At 39.1% G+C, this 16,235-nt stretch overlaps 2 protein-coding genes across 6 annotated transcripts; both read right to left on the reverse strand.

Moving 5' to 3' along the window:
• Positions 1–4,249: 4,249 nt before the first annotated feature.
• Positions 4,250–8,341, reverse strand: LOC116187599 (guanylate kinase 3, chloroplastic). Of its 4 annotated transcripts, none has more exons than XM_031516424.1 (5): positions 8,182–8,341; positions 7,713–8,037; positions 6,372–6,456; positions 4,953–6,004; positions 4,250–4,508 (listed from the first exon to the last, which is right to left on the reverse strand). In XM_031516424.1, exon 4 carries the CDS (start codon positions 5,897–5,899, stop codon positions 4,988–4,990), a length of 912 nt encoding a protein of 303 aa, XP_031372284.1. In that variant the 5' UTR covers positions 5,900–6,004; positions 6,372–6,456; positions 7,713–8,037; positions 8,182–8,341; the 3' UTR covers positions 4,250–4,508; positions 4,953–4,987. The 4 variants fall into 4 exon arrangements, with proteins under 4 accessions (XP_031372284.1, XP_031372269.1, XP_031372279.1 ...); XM_031516409.1 differs by having other exon boundaries at positions 4,250–4,589; XM_031516419.1 differs by lacking the exon at positions 6,372–6,456 and having other exon boundaries at positions 4,250–4,589.
• A 1,547-nt stretch (positions 8,342–9,888) lies between these two features.
• LOC116212351 (mitogen-activated protein kinase 15) lies at positions 9,889–16,098 on the reverse strand. Of its 2 annotated transcripts, none has more exons than XM_031546919.1 (10): positions 15,390–16,098; positions 13,561–13,969; positions 13,131–13,258; positions 12,985–13,044; positions 12,749–12,898; positions 12,488–12,643; positions 12,185–12,396; positions 11,763–11,864; positions 11,522–11,679; positions 9,889–10,792 (listed from the first exon to the last, which is right to left on the reverse strand). In XM_031546919.1, exons 1-10 carry the CDS (start codon positions 15,411–15,413, stop codon positions 10,497–10,499), a joined length of 1,695 nt encoding a protein of 564 aa, XP_031402779.1. In that variant the 5' UTR covers positions 15,414–16,098; the 3' UTR covers positions 9,889–10,496. The 2 variants fall into 2 exon arrangements, with proteins under 2 accessions (XP_031402779.1, XP_031402771.1); XM_031546911.1 differs by having other exon boundaries at positions 9,889–10,798; positions 15,390–16,096.
• Positions 16,099–16,235: the final 137 nt, after the last annotated feature.

Here is a 16,235-nt window from a genome sequence, read left to right on the forward strand (position 1 = left end):
TACATTCTTGTAGGCTAATTTTTGGTATAATACAAGATTCCATAACGCAATTAACTTTTCTCGATATTAAGTTCAAAGTTATTTCTACGACACTCATTTCCTAAAATCTACTACTTTTAGAATCAATTTGTACACAAACATTTAGATTTATTATCATGCTATTAGATCGAATCAAACGATTGTTTAATGGCTTACACAATATCTATAATGTTATGTGACTTATTCATTTCTAGCCAATCATGATCAGTAATAATCCGTTCGCGCTTTGTGTATTCGTGATTATAATCATTAGATAGATCATCTGTTCAGCTGTGATATTGTTACAATTAACTAAAAAGTCGTTCTCAGCCATGATGCCCCATCTAAAAATGTTTACTGGGGTTTGGACTAGTGCTTTCCAAACGCATCGCAGTGATAAAAACACGAAAAATCCGCAAAATTATTTATTGTAGTTATTAATACTTAATCGTACGGGTGCATCCTATTGCCTGGAAGTTGGTTGATCCTCTTATTTTCCTGTTTGTTAAAGAAAAATTGAGACTTTTGAGAGATTCAATCAATTGGATCTCGATAGTCACTCGATAATAATTAAAAATAATAATTTGAGTTAGAGAAAAGTAATTGTCAAATAAGAAATAAATGTGGAATATTGGTTGGTATTTGGCTGTACTACATTGCTGAAAGGAAGGAATTATCTTATCCACATTCAGTTTTCTTGTGTCAAGGCAAAGGCTCTCCCCATCTCTCTTTTCAAGCAAGAAACGGACAATTTTGATTATGCTATCCTTCGAAATATGTAAGTAGCGCGATATTTATAACCTATCTCAAACTCATTTCTAGAAACACACAGTCCATGTCATATCTCTCAACGAGAGGTATATGGACTTCATCCGACTAATCTCCTCGATCCCGTGAACACCTGTGAACTCACAGGATGAGTAAATCAGCGAAAGTTATGAGGACGTCTTGATTGCGGGACGTCTATCTGCTCTTCACTTCCCTTAAACTTGGGCAGCAAGTCTTGATCGCGGGACCTGCATTTCTTGCTCATATGTCATGGACCGTGAGAAATCCTGGAAAGATACGAGGAGTTACGGGTGAATTGTCTCGAATCTCTGAAACAATATGCAACCACACATGAATTTCATGAGTTACATGACTCATTACGCGAGACGGATGGTTCATTCATTAGTGAACTAGATCGTTCAACAAGCTAACCCGGCATTACCTTCCTCACGGAATATCTATATGAAGTTCGCTTTGGGCCATTGAATGTGTTCTTGATTCCGGAGCAAAGATTCTTAAAAGCCTACTTTACTTCCTACTAATTCCCTCAAGTGGGAAAGCAATGTCTATTACCGGTACCGTTCTTTTCATCACTTTATGGAAGAGAAGAAAAGGAAGAAAAGTTAGGGAAGTCACGATTGCATTTTCTTCCTCAATTTTCCTTTCGGGATAATTTTTGTATTAATTCGGATTTTACAACGTGAATAACATTTCATTTCGACGTATCATACAAAGTTTTAAGTTATTTTCCATGGTATTCTCCTCTTAAGATCCACTATATTGAAATCATTTGTATAAAGATCCAAATTCATCAAGCTATCAGATCAGATCGAATGATTGCTTGACATTTTATACAATATCTATGCATTTTCCCACTAATCTAAAGACATTGACTTCTTTTTCTTTTTTTTTTAACTCGGCCATTGACTTAAAACCTCAAACATGCCCATTTATATAGATTATGATAATATAAGTTACACTTTATTCATTATAAATGGTCTTCTACTTCATGTGATGGAGCTGGGATTATTTGCCATTTTGGCATATTCTATATAATATGTGACTAATTTTAGCTCTTGCAAGATCATAATCAGTAATATGCAGTTTGCCCTTTGTATATTTACGAACATGACTGTTGGATAAATCATATCACCTCCTCGATTGCGACGGTCTAACCGAACATTAGCTCTCAAGCAATACAATTGGATGCTGGATCCAGAAATTTTTTCGGAGGACCCGGACCTAGTAGTTTACGATTGGATCACAGTGACGAAAGTACGACAACCCCGCAAAATTTTTTAGTTTATAGTTAGTGGTATACGGCTGTGTCCCGTTGCATGGGAGTTGGTCGATCATTTTATATTCTCCTATTACAAAGAAAATTGAGGCTTTTGACTCATTCAATCATCTAGAGATTCTCGGGCGTTGCTTTCACTCAATAATAATTGAAAAATTGAACGAATTAGAGAGAAAAAAAAAATTTGTCAAATAAGAAATAAATGCGCAATTATGGCAAATGGCTGGGCCCTGGTTGTAGTATATTGCCGAAAGGAATTATCTCATTTATACAGTCCTCTTGTGTCAAGGCAAAGGCTTTCTCCATCTCCCTTCCCAGGCAAGAAACAGGCAATTTTAATTATCGTCCTTCAAGATTTCATAAGCAGCACGATAAATTACAATCCAAAATTGATTACAACATTACCGACTAATAAATACAACAAAATCCCGGTCCTGCAAGACTTCCATTTGCGTACAGTCGTATGTTTATGGATAGAACCATATACACATGCATTAAACGCACGTTAACAATTATTTGTGGCTTTTGCTTAGAGCTAAAAGGTTTCTTTCACAACCCAAGGGATTCGGTCTAATAGTTAATATACACTCAAGTTTGCACCGAAACTCAAGTTCGAATCCCCTTAAAACCACCGGAGCGCTTTTGGCGTAATTACACGCTTCGTGCATCGCCGGGGGTTAACGGAACCCTCGAAATTAGTCGGGCGAATCCCGGATACTCTGGGTTAGAAAAAAAAATAGTTTCTTTCACGTGATCAAGAAGACCAGCTTTTATGTCCGTCTGTCTGTGTCTGTGACGTACAGTTTCCACTTTGGTCTGTCCAATTTGTGGCTTAGATCTCTTCGGGCCCAGCTTTGTGACGTAGAGATTGCATTTGCAAGCTGATCAAGACGAATGAACCTTCCTGCTTCAATTATCGATAAAGTCATAGTTCAAACCAGATAGGCTCCCCGCCACGCCTTTCACGCCAATCTTACATTGAACACGATGCGAATCCACGATGAAGAAATCGGAAATCAAGCTTCATAGAAATTGTCGATGTCCCTTTTCCTAGTTTTGCTTCCATCTTTGTATGTTATGACTATCATAAACTGTCCTTACGGGATGCATGTCCAATCTGATAATGCAAATTTCCATAAGACACTCAATCATTTTTAGCATGGTCTTGAAAATTTTCGACAAAATGTTGATCTCCTCGAAGCGGAGGGTGGCTGACATGACTCGCTCACGCAAGAGACGTACATCATGTACATCCACATAAACCCGCGATTACTTGCATGAACAGGATATATTTGGCAGGCGACTGAGAATCCGTAATTGCCCCATATGATTTAATGATATTGTACGTCAACGAGCTGATCTGCATTCATGCCTTTAGTCGTCTTTTAGGATGATGTGTTAGGGAGTAGGTAACTACTAGGAATAATCTTGACTGTCTTGTCTTCCCTCTGTTAGGAATGTTCCGCAAGTTGCCATTGTTTTTAATTTGTTCATTCAATGAATTTCTGCTAAAACAACCAAATTCAAAGAGGCCAAATTCCATCGAAAATCGCCAAGTAAGACAGGATTAGTTAACACCCTATTCATAAGTTTGGGTCGAAAGTCGAAAACTCATTCTACTCCGCTCACGAAATGTGGACGAGACCTTATCTGGGATTCTGACTATTGAGCTACAAAGCTCAAAAACTAACTCCAAGTAAACTATGAGTCTAAAACTTACCTTTCTACAGATTCTGGATCTGGATGGACGACTAGATTCGGCTGAATCCCAAGAATCTGTAGAGGAATGCTTAGCTTCACCGGATCAAAAGCACAACTTTAAGCAACCTTTTTACCTGTTGCGTGCTAATTGAGCGCCACAATGAGGGCATCTTGTCAGGACCCGCGACTCCATAAACAGCACATGGTGAAGCAATCTCTATGAAAACACTAACCACTTATCTATGACAAGTCGAGAGCAGAGAAGAACAAACTAACAGGGAGAAAAAGAATACAGGCGTGCTATGTTAGAAAAAATAAAGTACAAGGACGATATGGCTATTGGAAATCTATTGGTGCGTTTAATTTTAGAGTTAAAAGTAAGTTTGATTTTGATTGTGGAAAATGACAAATGAGATGAGATTATAAATTTGACTTGGGAAACGTGTATTTTTGTTGTGTAGTGTGTTGAGTTAAAATCAAAATCATGATTCTAAAATCAAACTTACAAATCAAACGGGGCCTATGAAACTGTTTGATTCCGAGGTTCTGTTTTTCCTCAACTTATACAGATGTGCATAAGAGGAGAAATATAGGCAAAAGGAAGCATTCACTGCTAAGGACAAGATGGATGTCTCTGAAACAATTTGCTGCCCTTGATCCATCAACACCATTCCTACACAGCCCACTTCGAGAACTTCCTCTTCATCGTTGTTTTTTATTTTCCCTGTAGTCAGCATCCACATCCATGTTTGAGCAAAAGCATCCACATCTATGAAGTATACCCATTACACGAACAGGACAACACCTAAATAAATAAGCGCTATTCATAAGATACCCTTTCTACTAATGTTTAAACATAATCAACTCAAAAAGGCCCAGAAATAATGAGATTAATTCTGTTCTACACATAAAATATTGGAGTTGTCAACATATTCAGGACCCCCTCACAGAAATGAATGCATTGAAAAAAAAAATTCCAAAAGTTCACCAGTTGATAACAACTCCAACCTAAGATTACACTTCCTGTGAAGACAATTTAAAAGAGAGAGAACTGAAAAAAAAATATTAATGGATCATCATGAAATTTATTTAATAGCAACGGCAAGCGACATCTTGCAACAACAAATATAAAGCAATTTTCCCACTATGTAAAAACCAATCCAAATACCTGAAAAACGAATCATGTCCTCCTGATCCCAGATATTAGATCACAGCCCTCCTCTGCTGGACCTTAGCCTTCTCAGCATCTATAATCGACTCTACCATCTTCACAGCATTCTCAAGCTTCCCCTCTTCGTTCACTACGACGTAGTCGAAGCTCTTCACATGCTTCACCTCCTCTCTGGCTGTGGCTATTCTCACAAGGAGTGCCTCCTTAGTTTCCGTCTTCCTATCAATCAGCCTCTGAACAAGCGCCAGCTCATTCTCTGCAACCAGAAATATAAAAACTGCGGAGTTCCCAAGAATCCTCCTCAACGTTTTGGCCCCTTGTATGTCTACCCTCAATACAATATCATTTCCCTTCGCCATAAACTCACGAATCTGCTGCTTCGGGATTCCCTTATAGTCTCCGTACACTAAAGCATACTCTAACAACTCATCTTTCTCAATCATCGAGAGGAACTCCTCCTTTGAGACAAAGAAATAATCTCTTCCGTTAACTTCACCAGGTCTCATGGACCGACTAGTTGCGGTCACAACAAAGTGGAGGCCTGCTCTTATTTCCCTTAATCTTTTTATCACTGCATCTTTGCCAACCCCGCTGGGCCCACTAATAACAATGATCATAGGGCTCGGGTTGGGGTGTATTGGATCCACGCTGAACGGAGAGCCCAAAGACGTCTCAAGGGCTCTCAGAAGCTCACTCTTATCGGCCTTCTCAAGGGCTGGTATTGGGACAGCAAGCGGCCTACGAGCGTCTTCCATTTGGACACTCGACGAAAGGAACCGTGGAGCCACACAGAGCTTCTGAGACTTACAGGGATTGTGACAATTCTGAATATGGAGAATTGGACCCAAGGTGAATAAAGGTACTTGGCTAGTGGGTTTTTTGCTGAAGGATGGGTAATGGAGGTTGGACCGGGTGAGAGAAGAGCAAAGCCTCCGAAAAATCATTGGAAGCAGAAAGTATGTAAATACTACAACAAATAACTTCGAGCTCGGAATATCGAAAATGGCTGTTCTTTATATTCCTATGCCATGAAAGGCCCAGTCCGTTCCCTGCAAAGAATCAAGAATGATGAAAACAACAAAAGTCAGACATATCAGATGCTGTAAAGACGGGACTTCAAGCAAATTGCCAAAAAAATTGCAAATTTGTGGGGTTTTAAAGCACAACTGTCGCGCCCCATTTTCAGCAATGATTTTTTTTTCTCTTTTGAGCGTGACAGGCCGCTAACTGCTGAGCCGAGTCCAACAGAAAGCAAAGCCTTTCATATACTACATCTTTTTTTCCCCTTAATACAAATCCAAAACTTAACTTCCATATCTATAATAAAATTTCTCTATAATCTCCAAAAATAATTATTTCAACACATTTCAGCCAAGCATTTACCATAACAGCTATAGTACAATATCTACTTCATACCCAAACAATCTCCATAGATTTCCAGCACTTCAAGTCCTTCCATCCATTGCAGTCTAGTCTCTAAACTTTTCTTTTAACTGGGAAACTGGGGGAGGATAAGGAGTGAGCTCGTTGCCCAATAAGTAACTCATCACTCAGTAAGTAAACATGACTCTCCTCTACCGGATCAAGCATCATATAAAAACTTACTTAAACGATTCTATTTAATCACTTTATAATAAGGGTAAATTTCATATCAATAACCTTATAATCATAAACATTGAACTTAAATAAATAAATAAATTTCATATCAATAACCTTTTATATACCATGAATATCGTTTAGAGACATAACTCAATCTCACATCAAATGCTTTTAAACCCCAAAATCAATAATTAAGGACTCCCTCCGATCATTTAATCAAAATTTTCAAATATCAGAATTGCTGATTTAAAACGGTCTAAGACCAAACACAATGAGAAGTGAGATAAACTCTTTGTTTTTGTTTTCAAAACCTTTATCAATATAAACATTGCATTGGTGTTAAAAGCTAAATTCTGTAAGTGTGATATAGGAGCTCGAAATAGTCTTTACCGCAAACCGGTAAGTTATGCTATCAATATCAACAAATTTGAAAAGTATTATCTCCGACTTAAAACGACCGAAATCGAGTTAACACTTTGGTCATATATGACCAGCAGGGAAGATTTTTCAACATTTCTCTTTTTGAGCTTAAAGAGTGATAAGCTTGGATTTGAGGAAAGAAAATTCGATAAACCCGTACCTCACAGAAAATACAATAAATATTTCTATTTTAGAAAAATTCCGAGAAATCGCATAAATAAATAAAATCAGATATGAATCCATCGGCGCAAGAATCATCAAAATCGGATGTCAGAGTGAGCCATACGAGCCTCTTGAATTGGCTGGTGTGAGCTTGAGCGGACAGATCCGAACTGCACACTGGTCCAGCTTCGAGAGTTCGGTACTCTCTCTATAAAGCTCCAAATTCGGTGATATAGGTGTCTACGGAAACCTTTCGATATGAACTATGTTTTAGAAACAGACCAGATATCAAAATGTGGAGAAATCTGTTCGAAAAGGCAGGTCAAATTTGGCATTTCATCATGATTATCAGAAAATTCAAATCGCAATAACTTTCAAACCGTTTAACGAAATCCAAATCCGTAAAAGGCCACAGATTCCCTGTGATCAGAGGAGGCTGTCCATATAAATTTTCGACCAGAAATCATCTATACTATAATCTGCCATTAACGATACCACTAAGCTTTCTCTCTACAATTTTCAAAAGAAGCTTCAAATAATGGAGATAAGCGACCAGAAAAGGTTCGGATAACTCACCACAATGCAGAGATAACGTCCATTGAGTTGTAACTCACAAGTTCAGTCAGCCTGAACCTCAACCCCAAGCTCCCGAACGGGTCTCTCTCCGTCCTCTCTCTCTCCTTCCCTCTCTGTGTGTGAAAACTTTATCGGAGAAACGAAACCCTTTAATTCTTGCCCTCAAAAGATTTTCTTTCTTTCAATGAAGTCCAAGAAGACATTTCGATCCTCTAGCTGGCCATACTTTAACCCCATAAATTCTGGGATATTACCACAACAGCCCGAAGCACTTCTTCAGCTTTACCCTATCAGATTCCAGTCTCCAGCTCAAGGTTCATTCCTACTGACCCACCGCCCATTTCCGAGCAACGAAACAGAACAAATCGTAACCAGAGCAAGAAACAAGATAACGCATCTCACAAGTTCAGAAGTCTCAGCATAAAAATCGAAACTTTAGATCTTCACGAGAGTAAAGAGAGAAATTTACACTGATCCACAAGGAGAAAGGTCGTTAATGGCGGTGTTCTTCCCTCGGGCTCTATGGAGGTCTCGCGGATTCTGGCGTTCTTCTTCGACCGATGAAAGCAGCCTGATTCTTGCCTGCTGCACTGAAGAGATTCTAGTTTTCAGTTATCACTCACTCCCTCAGTTTTCTAAAGTTTCACTCCAGCCCAGATTTATATTTGTTTTTTCCAAGTCGTCCTAAAATACTAGAGTAAATTCATAAATTGGTCCTCCAGAAATACATGTTACATCAAATCTAATCTCAAGAAATTTTTTACATCAAATTGAACCTTGCGAGATTAAGTGTACATCAAATTCGACCTCAAGAAATTTTTTACATCAAATTAAACCTTGAGAAATTAAGTGTCTATCAAATTGAACCTTAAAAGATTAAATATACATCAAATCTGATCTCAATAAATTTTTTACATCAAATTGAACCTTGAGAGATTAAATGTACATCAAATCCGACCTCAAGAAATTTTTTACATCAAATTCAACCTTGAGAGATTAAGTGTAACTCAAATTCGACCTTCTGTCATAATGTCGTCTAAAAATAGATGGAAAAATCTGATCCGGCATTCAACAGCTGATGTGGCATTGTTGATTGTTTTTTTTCATTTTTTTATTATTTCTCATTTTTGTCCGGCTTAAAAAAAATATTTCCTACAGTTCCCTAACTGAAAAAGTCAGAGGCGAAAAAAACTTTCTCCCCTCAATGCGTCCTCCTCAATCGTTGATGCTCTCGGAGAGATTACGGCGACAACGATTGGCGAGTCTACACTGAGAGCATCAGCGATTGAGGATGACACGTCGGGGGGAGAAAGTTTTTCCCGCCTTTGACTGAAAAGTGATGGAACTGTAGAAAATACTTTTTTAAGCGAGACAAAAATGAGGAATAATTAAAAAAAATGGAAGAAAATAATCAAACAATGCCACATCAGCTGTTGAATGTCGGATTGGATTTTTCCATCTATTTTTTTACGGCATTTTGATGGAAGGTTGGATTTAATGTACACATAATCTCTCAAAGTTCAATTTGATGTAAAAAAATTTCTTGAGCTCGGATTTGATGTACATTTAATCTCTCAAGATTCAATTTGATGTAAAAAATTTCTTGAGGTCGGATTTGATATACATTTAATCTTTCAAGGTTCAATTTGATGTACACTAAATCTCTCAAGATTCATTTTGATGTAAAAAATTTCTTGAAGTCGGATTTAATGTACACTTAATCTCTCAATGTTTAATTTGATATAAAAATTTTCTTAAAGCCGAATTTGATGTAACATGCATCTCTGGAGGATCAATTTGTCAATTTACTCAAAATTACTATTAATTACCGGTTTGGTCTGGGCCATGGTGAAATTATCCTTTACCCCTTACGACATTTAAAATTTCAAAAACGGCACCTTACGACTGTTAAAATGTTATAGCCAGACCCTGTTGGCCGTTGTCCATTTGCATAGAGGACAACGACAACCAACAAATTTTGAGCAGTTGAGGTTTTTCGGCACCGGCTCCGGCTTGCAATTTGATTAGGCAAATGAGTGCCAATTCGCTCGTCCCGCACCATTATTTTTTACTCTTCATCCACACCAAGAGCGAAACGATCATCTAAAACCCTTTCACCCGACCCATATTGACAGCTTTGGTGAGATAGAATCGCTGAAGAAAAAATAGAAAAATATACGAGTAATGAACGTTAAATTACATTCTTTTTTCCATTCCAGTCTTACAATTTTACAAATAGAACAAACAAACAAAAAAACCTTCATAATTAATCCTAAGAGGCCAACCTCTGATATAGTCCTCGTAGAGGGTCTCAGAGCCTCCTAAAATACATAAAACCTATCTTCTCGATCTGTAAATCTCATGGAGCTTATAGTCCACAAAATAAAAGTTAGATCGCACTTCTTCTATTTGCCCGGGCATCAAATTTACAACAAACAATACGAAGCAGAAGATGACATTATTCCAAGAAAGCAATAGATTAATGTGAGCATCAATGAATAAAACCCAGGTCACGGCCCGGAACTTTAAAATCTACTTCTCCCAGTCAAATTGACAAAAAGACACTGTTATAAATTAATTTGCCTTCAACTTCCTCCATGACTCCCCGAACCCTATCATATCGGGTTCCACATGGTTCCTTCATTTTGTTTCTTGATAGCTTCACTGTTTGTTTGACAACTGTTGCTCATGAATTTCAATCTTCTTTTTCTGGTTTGTTGCGCTGCTAAATGGGAAAATGCCGGCTTTTGAGCCGAGAATGGGCTCGCTGGGAGTCTTACCGAGTCAGTACCAGTGGCTTCCTGATCCTCCCTGAGCAGCAGCGACTTTCCTCTGCATGTACTGGGCCTTGGGCTGCATCCCATTGGGAACACCCTCGAGCGCTTCCTCTTCTCCTCTCTCGTTCTTGCAAACCGAGACAGAGTTCCTTCGAGGATACGACGTGGAAGAAGAATATTGCGCTGGACCTGCTGGGTTCCTCACCATTCTCCGCTGTTCAACAGCTTCAGCAGCAACTGCTGCAGCTGCTCCGCAGTTGTTGTAGCGAAGCACAGAACCAACAACTTTCCCAGGCCTAGCAGCTGCACCTGCAATGAAAACCTGGTAAGGTTTGCAGCTTGGGAGTAGTCTAACTAAATAACTCCAACTAATATCAAATCACACGTGGAAGTAGTTTGTAGACACCATTCATAGAAGAAAGACACTACTGCATCATCAACTTATTTTCTGTTGAAACATAAAGATAGGACCAACAGTAGTAAATCGCAAAAAGAATTAACTTTAATGCTTTCCAAGTATTTTCACTGACATCCTCACGCTTAAAAATCAACCCAAGTATGCCTGTCACACATCAAAGAGGCTGAGCCAGCACCAAAGGGCCTGGCAGTGCCTGAACAAATGGCCTGACAAAACTAAACATGGAACTTGCATGACCAAAGTGGATAGATACAAGGCTTAGCTCGGTGTGAATGAGGCTATCCTCCAGAAGTCTCCATGGCACAGTTGGAATAATTTGTGAGGTTCATGGGCATATTTGCAAAAATATTAGAAGATCAGGGGTGTTCTCATTATTATCATTTGGTTTGTCGTTTTTCATCGGGAAATTTGGCAATGCACTTCGCCAATATATTGAAGTCCATAAACAACAGAAATAGAGTTTCAGGGGCATATTTTCCCTTGCACCACACTTCACAGAGCAGCTGAGTTATTGCCTCAACATTAATCAATTCTGAGCAGCAGTAAGCATGCAGTAATCAACTTAATAAACATTAGTCAAGGAAGGAGAATTTGGGGTAAGGAGGAAAGTTCACCTTGGGTGCTCTGAGAGACTTGAAGTGGAAGCCTTGTCATAGGGATCCCACAACTCCTCTCAACATGCGACTTATCTGTTTCTTTGATGCTACACTTGGACATATCTTCCACCACTTCCACTGAATTTTGCACGGGATCCGAGTATAAAACACACGGCCTGCACGTCCATAATTGAGTCAGCCCAAAAAAGCCTCAATAAATCCAAATTATATTAGCAATGAAAACACGAAAAGTTCTTACCGAGGTAGCGAAGCGTGTTGTCTCTCGGGAGGAGGGGCAGCACCTGCCTTCCCATAGTGCTCCTCTAGGTAAGCAAATTGTTTCTTGAAATGATCTACAGCACTGTAAATGAAGGCCTATCAATTTACGTAAATAAAAAAACAATCCAAGAACTGTCGCAAGAACATGATAGGTCAATACAACACCGCTCTTTTCAAATCTATCTGATACAAATGTCCAATTTTCATCAATGGAACGACATGTTATCCGGGACAGATTATTTTCAGATAGCATTATCTTTCCATGCTAACTTACCAGGCCACAAAACAAAGGCCTGCCACTTTTGTGCCTTATAGTAGTACCACGAGATACCTCTATAGTGAGGACTATAATTTCAGAAGTAATTGCAATCATGTCATCAGCATTTAAAAAATTACAATTACCTTGGATACATAAAGTTTGTTGGCTCAGATCCCTCTAGGAACTCTTTCAACATCTTGGGGTGATATTCAAGGATTTCTCGGTATATGAGCTCTCTCACATCCTCCTTTGTTATCCTCCGTCTCTCAAACTCGAATTCCATCTTTGTAACAGGTTGAGCAGAAGGTTCTCTCTCGACCTTGGCCAAACCCTTGAAATATGGATCTGCGAGAGCCTAAAATAATAACATATATAACGCGTATATAGTTTGTCAGTAAAAGCATTGTTATAAAAAGACCGTGGTACTAAGGATAATGACAACTCACCTCTTCCGCAGTGGGACGATCCTTCGGTTCAAAAGCTAACATCTTTTCCAACAAGCGGAGCGCAAGTGGATCTGCATTCGGGAACTTTTGCAAGAAAGATATCGGCCTTTTCCTCCTCATGCTGCTTAAATATCGACGGGCTTTCTCATTACGTACCTGCTTGGATGAGCCCAATAACACTTTAGAGAGGGATAAATATTATTGTTGATTATTTCCAATAAAATAAATAAAGAAATCCAGTTCATTGTACGAAAAACAGACTCTAGCAATGGCTTCGGCAGAGGGTGTTCCCAGAAGATCAGTTATCAAGTCCAATTGATGAACCACATTTTTCCCAGGGAAGAGAGGCTTCCCAGTTAAAAGCTCCGCAAAGATGCACCCAATGCTCCAAATATCAATTGCTGGTGTATACTGAAAACGAAAGACAGAGAATTCCATTAAAAATGGGAGAGTTGAAGCCTCATCTACAAATGAAGAAAAACTCATCATACTCGCACCTTTGAGAAAAAGGAACCACATAATTCAGGAGCCCTGTACCACCTTGTCGCAACATAATCCTGCACATAGATTGCACTAAGTTTAACAAAAACCCTTCCTTTTGACTGCTACATAACATAACAAGCAGCTCATGAAGGAAACTTACAGTCCAAAAGATGGCAGTTGGAGTGTCGTTGAAAGCTACTCTTGCAAGACCAAAGTCACAGATCTTGAGCTTGCAATCAGCATTTGCTAAGATGTTCTTTGGTTTCAGATCCCGATGAAACACATTTGCTGGAACAATTAAGATGACGAAATCATTTCAGCAGTTAGCTCAAAAAACTTAAGGTTTTATCTAGTTCTGTGAATCTGGGAATGAATTTCCCTCTCTTTTAAAATTGATAATTAAAGGCACCTCCGACACTATTCTTTATTCTCTTCCTTTTCCTGAGAACAAAAAAATTGGGGGGGGGGGGGGGGGGGGGTGCTACGAGACCCTCACACTTTTTCTCTATTTACATCTAATTACTGTAGGCAAAACTTTTGAAATGAGCCTAGCAGGGGCACAGAGTTGTCTGAACACAGAAAACTGCTACCTGTATGAATGTACTTCAGGCCTCGCAGGAGCTGGTACAAGAAGAACTGGTAATGCTCAGGTGTGAGATCGTCATTAGCTTTGATGACTTGGTGAAGATCAGATTCCATAAGCTCAAACACGACATAAATATCCTTGAATTCCCTCCTTGAAGGAGGCAACAAGATGTGCTTAATTTCTACAATATCTGGGTGGCGCAGGAGCCTAAGGAGCTTGATCTCTCGGAGGATTCGGGTCGCATCAGAGACATGCTCAAAGATGTCGTTGATTTTCTTTATCGCAACTTTCTCCCCCAAGTGCGTATCATATGCAGAGCAGACAACTCCGTAGCTCCCTTTGCCAATGACTTCCTCAATTCTGTAACGGCTCCCCTCACCGTATTCCGTGAAGAAATCAACATCTACTGATGACTACATTGAACAACTTGAGAGTGTAAGCTTATCAACTCTGATACTCAAGTGAAACTTAACCAGACTGATAAAAGATTATAAAGCAAATCAATGCTGTGCCAATGGGTAAGAGTTCAATACTTCGTGAAGACCAAAGGAAAGAAATGAGTTATTCTTGCGGAGTTCAAGATGAAATTCGGCACATAATATCCTTTTTCTTTTCTGTTGTTCCCCAAATGATGAAGGAATCTTACAGACCCAGTTCCAGGTCCCATTAGCAGCCCCAAGGCACAGATCCAGGAAAAGTTAGGTCCTTACACGGAACCAGGTTACTGAATGAGCCCACGTGGTAAAACTGTGTTTAATGACCATGGATGATCTGGTTCGTTCCTTCAATCACTCAACCAACCAATAGAAGTTGCCACAGAATCATTTTATATTGCAGATATGAACACTTGTCTTTTTCTTCACTCGAGGAAACGCATATAGCCATCCCACAATAATGTCTTTTAAGTCAATTTGCATCCCTTTCAATGTCAATGCACGCATAGAAGGTGGAAAATTTTGAAAGACAATTTGCAGTTCTTCACATTGATCACAACAATTAAACTTGAGTTATTTTGTAGACATCCAACTTAATCTTTCAACAACAAATACATTTATCAATGTCTAAGTCAGGATGTCCACATTAGACATTGGAAACTTATAAGTAAGCATACTAGTAACCTTGTTGTGCTAACCAACTAATGTTGCGGTTGGATGAGCAATTCAACCACAAAAGAAAAGGATATTTCAAGTTTTAAAAGTTGGCTATTTGCACGGTTCAGCAACTACGCTTCTGCCAAAAGTGATTAATCTGCAAGCTTTAAATGCTTCTGAATGGAATCCTAAAGGAATAAACTGAATTCAAGATACCAAAAAAAGACCGAATCAAATCAACCTCGAAAGAAAAAATAAAATAAAATACTATCTTCCTATGGGACCTGAGTTTCAAAGAGGACATAAGAATGAAACAAGAGAAGTTAAGACGTGAACATGACAGGCTATTTGAGTCCCAAACAGGCCTCAAAACACCATAGCCACAAGAAAACAAATATCCAATAGTATGGACCTTATAATGAGAGGTCCAGCAGCACCAACTTTCGTGAACAACCGAAGACAATGATAGAGGATCAAGAATAATTTTCTACAATAACATATTTCGTTCATTTTTTTTTTTTCGGTTGATATATTTCTTTCATTTATAACTACTATCCAGTTAAACAAACGCCCTTCTATCTTCCTCCTCTCATAAATTTACCCAGCAGGAAAGATCTAATAACACCATCAATACAATCAATGCTCAAATTACCAGAAAGATAAACCATACGATCAATGAACTCGCAAATCGCAGGGCGAGCACAATTAACTGCTGAAAACTTGATGGGGCATATAAATTTACCTTTTTCCTCTGATCAGGCTGCATCTTAGCGAATCAAAATCCTTCAAGTCAACTCATCCACTGGGACCAAAGAGCAGGAAGTTGACTTCAATAGATGGATTGCTGGATCCAAGCTTCCCCAGAAAAACACAAGACCCACCGAATCTTTTCAATCAACCAACAGCTCAAGAATTGAAAGCTCTGATTTTTATTGAAATGAAGGCAAGTGGGACAGTTGCAGGACAAGAAGAGAAGGAATTCCTCAGGTGGGTGTCGAGGGATTATGCTGAACCAATCAAATGCGAGAGAGAGGCGAGTGAGAAGGACAAACTGGCGGAGGAGTCTAAAATGGCAGCTGTAAGGGACAGTTCACAGATCAGAGGTGAAGTGCCGTACTATGCTCTCAACCGGTACGCTGTGAGCTCCTCTCAGCTCGAAAAGAAACAAAATCTTTGGAGGATCTGAGGTTGGCGACAATCACTAATTTTGGTTCTTGTTGTGGTAAGGAGGAAACGACAGGAGACAGAGTCTAACTGGGCACTGGTTTCTTGCGAACCAGCCAGACAGGGAGAGAGAGGCTGCTTCAATGGAGGACTTGAGGGTAACAGATAGTTCTGTTCTGGATCTCAGAGACAAAAGACGAACGGAGGCAAATGGTGTAGAAGTTCAAGTTGAAAAGCTCCTCCTCTGGAGCACGGAGAGACACACAGATATAGAGAGAGAGAGAGAGAGTGTGTGTGTGTGTGTGACGAAATTGTATAATTATTAAAAAAAAAATTGAAAAGTAAAAATCAGAACATGGGGGATGATGGAGATTCCTCATAATTTCTGCGTCAAAAGACGTTTTTGCCCCTGCTGATCTGATTT

This window comes from Punica granatum, chromosome 1 (genome assembly GCF_007655135.1).
Source record: "Punica granatum isolate Tunisia-2019 chromosome 1, ASM765513v2, whole genome shotgun sequence".
Taxonomy (NCBI): Eukaryota; Viridiplantae; Streptophyta; class Magnoliopsida; order Myrtales; family Lythraceae; genus Punica; species Punica granatum.

Excerpts from the sequence above, each read along its gene's own strand:
- LOC116187599 (XM_031516419.1), bottom strand. The coding sequence starts at position 5,899 with ATGATTTTTCGGAGGCTTTGCTCTTCTCTCACCCGGTCCAACCTCCAT.
- LOC116212351 (XM_031546911.1), bottom strand. The coding sequence starts at position 15,413 with ATGCAGCCTGATCAGAGGAAAAAG. Across the intron at positions 12,644-12,748 it reads CTGCCGAAGCCATTGCTAGA|GTACGTAATGAGAAAGCCCG; the intron begins GTCTGTTTTTCG and ends TCATCCAAGCAG. Across the intron at positions 12,397-12,487 it reads ATCGTCCCACTGCGGAAGAG|GCTCTCGCAGATCCATATTT; the intron begins GTGAGTTGTCAT and ends TTATTATTTTAG.